The 5,101-nt window shown below is 40.7% G+C and overlaps 1 protein-coding gene across 1 annotated transcript; it reads right to left on the reverse strand.

Annotated features, from left to right (window-relative positions):
• Positions 1-1,111: 1,111 nt before the first annotated feature.
• On the reverse strand, positions 1,112-4,133 carry LOC107751019 (beta-1,3-galactosyltransferase 6-like). The gene is made up of 3 exons (XM_016566591.1): positions 3,817-4,133; positions 1,399-2,381; positions 1,112-1,137 (listed from the first exon to the last, which is right to left on the reverse strand). Exons 2-3 carry the CDS (start codon positions 2,372-2,374, stop codon positions 1,112-1,114), a joined length of 1,002 nt encoding a protein of 333 aa, XP_016422077.1. The 5' UTR covers positions 2,375-2,381; positions 3,817-4,133.
• Positions 4,134-5,101: the final 968 nt, after the last annotated feature.

The following is a 5,101-nucleotide window of genomic DNA, read 5'->3' on the forward strand; positions in this document are numbered from 1 at the left end:
TTTATAGAAAAATCCTAATACTGAACATGAGTCATGTTTTTCCCTTACAAAAATTAATCATGCTCTTATTATAGTAAATGTACAGTAATCATGTTTTTTTTTTTTGGGCAAATGGATTACCATTTGTATTTATTTTTACTACAAATTCCTACAAAGTGTAGCAAAAACCATGGTTAATTTGTGGTTACCATGGTTTAACAATAGTAACCATTGTCTTTGGATTTATAGTAATATCGAACCAGTCTGTGTTTTCCGCATCGCAGAAATTATAGGGCCGTATGTCAGAGTAATCAGTGCAATTTGGGAAAGAAATCAGTTAAATCTGTATGTGGATGTGTGCACATATTCAAATGTAATCCCCGTTGTAATCGTTAACATTTTCATAAGTAACTGTAATTTAATTACACATTTTTTCTTAGTAACTGTAACTGATTACAGTTACATTTATTTTGTAATTAAATTACGTAACGCCGTTACATGTAACTAGTTACTCCCCAACACTGGTAATTAATAACTATAAATACAAATTCAGTAGTATTAAAAATACTTTATCGCATGACACTCATATCTAGTACTTGCCTAAAAAGGCAGGTTTATGATACACTAACATTAGGCTTCATTAGGATTTAAAGGTACAATATGTAAGTTCAACGCTAGAGGGCGCGCATTCAAAACAAACAAAGGTGTAGTTTGATGACGCCGTGACTGAGTGTGGAATCATGGGAGTTGTCGTCTTCATCCCCACACAGCTGACGCAATCCGACGGGGCTTGGGCAGAAATCATGTTCATGGACAAGCTAATGTATTAAAGATTTACTAACATTGTAGTATGAAGCAGAGTGAGGCAGAAAGCCGTCGAAGCGAAACGAGGCAGCTGAAGCAATTGCTAATGAGGTCAAGGTTTCCAATTTACAATTACCATATTTTGTAATTAGGCCTATATAAAATATTTTATATTCCTAATTTTAGTGTAAACTCAGTCAAGGGAGAGATAAATACGTTTGAACGTTGCAAGTAATTATTTCTACAATATTACATGAATCACAAGAATGAGTAACTGTTTCTTTAATAAACACGTCTTCTTATTGGAAACTGTGTTTGCAGCCGGAGCTCAAGCGGGTGCTGGAACAGAGGAGACTGGAGCAGCACAGAGAGAGAGAACAAGCCTCACAGTCGCCGTCTAACCTGGAGCAAGAGCTGCACAAGAGACGTCAGAAACTCCTGGCGGTACGTGCTTACGGGTGCGCATGACCGGTGTTGTGCCCAATTTTAACCCCCTGCCAAATTATGCAGTCGTTACCTGATTGCCCAATCCTAACCCCTCCCCAACACCTACTCCTAAGCCTACTAATACTAGGGGGGGTAATAATCTGGGGGGGGGGGGGCCGGAATTGGAACACTGGGACGGCGGGACGCTCCAGTCGTAAATGTAGGACAGCCTCAGTTTGACTTCCTCTTTGCACAGACGCCCATCTCGCTGTAGCGTCTGATGCTTCTCCAACATGTCCTCTAAACTCTGCTTGTGAGTGACCAGGTACTTATTGCTGCAGCCGCGCGACTTGTACTCCGTGTCGAAGCGCGGATCGTGAATCCGCTTCACATCCACAGGGGCCAACCAGGCACCCAAGGACACGTCCTCACTCTGCCAGGTCTTTAGAAACCCCACGTTGAGACGTACGTAGTGCACGAGGTCGGCGGACAGCACGTAGCCTCCACCCAGAGCATAAGGTAAGTAGTAGTCGCACAGTTCCCAGGCACTTTCTTTCCATTTCCCGCCCGTTTTCACTCTCCCGCGGCCGGAGAAGAAGCCCCAGTAGAGTCGGCTGGGCTCCTTGGTCTTCAGCTCCTCTTTGAGGACTTCCAAGCGGGTGAAGGTGTCGTCGTCGGCCTTCAGAACGAATTTAAAGTCCACGTTTTGGTCCAACCAGGAGTACATGTGAAGCAGTTTCTGCGTGAGGTTCTCGTACGAATCCCGGAGGTCAGGGAGCAGGAGGAGGTCATGGTGACGGATCTGCTCGGTTCCGAGGTTCTGGAGGTCTTCGGCGGGTAAACCCTCTGTGCCGACGACAAACCAGTAGAGCACTTCGGGATCCTGCTTGGTCAGCCAGGTGCTCCGGATGATACTGCGACGCTCCGTGTACTTCGGCCCCGTGGTGATGAGAACGACCAGGAATGTAGAGAGCTCGTTGGCGTGAGGAGGCCCTACCGGCTGCTTCTGTCGTGACTCAGCCCGCGGCGCCGCCCCTGGGGACTCAGCCGGCTTCAGTGTCTCAGACGTACATTTGGCGAGGAACAAAAGGACGATGGCGAATAGGAAGAAGACACCGAGTGCCAGGGCTGTCTTGTGACGACACACAAGACGGACCAAATTCATGATGTCACTGAAGGACAGAAGGAAATCACACAAGCCTTAACTAAATGTGTGCAACCTTACAGCCTGTTCACACCAAAACGAGCATCTGGTGCAATAAACACACTTGCATGCAACAGATTTTTTTACAGAGAGGTGCACTGATCTCTTTTCCATCATACTGAAAAGAAAACAGTTCAACCATACGATTCACGCTTTTTGTCGTGTGCTGTTTGATTTACCTACTTCTCCGCGACATGGGTCACGTTAGCGAAATCTTGAGGGCAAAAAGGGACATGGTCCATTCTCAATAGTGTAGCAATGTATGAAGCACAACTCTTCAAGTCACTTTCAACTCAAGCAGCTCTCTGTTGGTCAGCGCAGCAAATTTGCACGACTAATTTGAAGAGGAGCGAAATCTGCGCGGGGAACTTTTTCGCCCTCATGCATTAAGGGCCGGTCACACTACACTTTCCGTTCCACTGACTTCCATTCATACAGATACGAATGCAGGAAACAGGAAACACAAGCGCTTGCGTAATTCGCTGCATTTCAAAGTTCAAGTTCGGTGAACTCTGCCGTGGCCTCTTGAATTAAAAGAAAGCATACTTTAAAATCATACTTTTAAAAGCATACTTTTTTTACATTTTGGATGTATTATATGTAAAACTAAATGTAAAAAAATCTCTGACCTGTGCTTTACTTCCGACTGCATGACTGGATTTGGCCCAAGAAATTTCGCTATTAATTGAGACCTCACATTAATTAATAGACACAGAAGTTGAGCAGCATTGCTTTGTGTAACTGGTGTCAACCCTGTTAACGCTGTACTTATGCTTTTCTATAAGCGCCACCTACTGTTCACATAATGAATCTGCACTTTCATTCAGCCTGTCTGCCGTTTTTTCCCCCTTTGGACTGAACAAACAAATCATATGCGAAAATCAGACCGAATTTTCATGTTGTTGTGAACAGGCCTTTAGGGTAGATGACACAGAACAGGGGTGCGTTTCCCAAAAGCAACTATGGTTGCAAGTTTTCAATGGAACTTACCAGCATAGTTAGCTAATGATGCTTTTGGGAAACGCACCCCTGATCAATAAACATCACAATCTTAGGTTATTTTTATATATATTTTTTTTATACATTTATGCTTTAATTCACTAGTTGTTTTTAAATGCCTTTTTTTTTTTAAATAACTAGTGATTTTTAAATGTAGTCACGGTACAATATTTTCTAATAAGGCAATAAAAACTGCATGGATAATAGTTATAAAATAATTCAGTTGTTTTACACCATTTTAGACAAAGTATAGCATGTCAACTACATAGACAATAATAATATAAAGAAACCAGTAAATAATACAATTGTATTATTTTGTGGAACCAGCTTAGAAAACCACATTGAGACCACCGTGCACACAGAGACCACTAAAGATTCATCACGCAGCGTGCACATTAACTTACCAGCTAGATTCCCTGCAAAGCGATCATTTACTGCGCTTCTGGCTCATCATGTGCATCTTTATTATTAGAGGCTGCTTTGTTTTGCAGTAGCAGCTGATGTGCTGGAGGTGAACCACAACTCTCCGTCTTCTGCCTCTCCAGACAAAACGTATAATATTTACACACAGCAGACGCACACGCCTCCCGCGACGACTGAAAACGTCAGACTAAAACATAAAGCATTTTGAACGCGTCATTTATTTATTTTTTCCAGCTCAAATGCACGCACACAGCCCGCACTTCCCGTTCACAACCACAGACTGAAGTCGCGCTGCTCTGACAGCTTCATCTGCGACCTGCGCCACCTGCCGGACTGGATGATTACATGCTCATCATTTCAGATAGTTGCCACTATGCAGGGACGCATTTTCCGCTGCTTAACTTCCATAGTACGATGTAAACCGTAGTAATATTGTCGTATATCTCTGTCGTTTGAACCGCATTTGTTAAATCATATAGGACTGTTGTTAACAACGTCGTGTGGTGGAGAAGTAATAACTTCTGATAGCTGATTCAAGATTGCAATTAAGTCAGATTAATCTAGTTTACTTACACAAAACACCAGAAAGCCTTTATATTTCTCTCTCTCTCTCTCTCTTTAAAGGGGTCATATGATGCTGCTAAAAAGTGATGTCATTGCGCAATGACGTCATTACGTAATCACGACGCAAAATTGTCACTACATCAAATCTCAGCAAAAAAATATTTTATGTATATTTTTGATTTGTTTGTAAAATAATATAAATGCATAATATAATGTTAAAATATAAGTATTTTTATATACAACATTTAATTATTGAACACTTACACATTTTTGAACGATTACAAGTTGTTGTTTTTTTATTAGCTAGTAAACTAGTCAAACTACACATTCTGTACAATTATAGTTTTAAGCAGTTTATTAGTATTTTGTCACTACATCAAATCTCAGCAAAAAAATATTTTTTTATGTATATTTTTGATTTGTTTGTAAAATAATATAAATGTATAATATGTTAAAATATAAGTATTTTTATATACAACATTTAATTATTGAACACTTACACATTTTTGAACGATTACAAGTTGTTGTTTTTTTATTAGCTAGTAAACTAGTCAAACTACACATTCTGAACAATTATAGTTTTAAGCAGTTTATTAGTATTCAGTATGCTACACTCTAAGAAAAAAATTCACAGGTTTTTACCTACATTTTTAATTATGCATTGTATTTTGTGTTTTCGGGTTACAGGGTTACAATGGATAA

Source organism: Sinocyclocheilus rhinocerous, unplaced genomic scaffold (genome assembly GCF_001515625.1).
Source record: "Sinocyclocheilus rhinocerous isolate Xijiao unplaced genomic scaffold, SAMN03320098_v1.1 scaffold2647, whole genome shotgun sequence".
NCBI lineage: Eukaryota > Metazoa > Chordata > Actinopteri > Cypriniformes > Cyprinidae > Sinocyclocheilus > Sinocyclocheilus rhinocerous.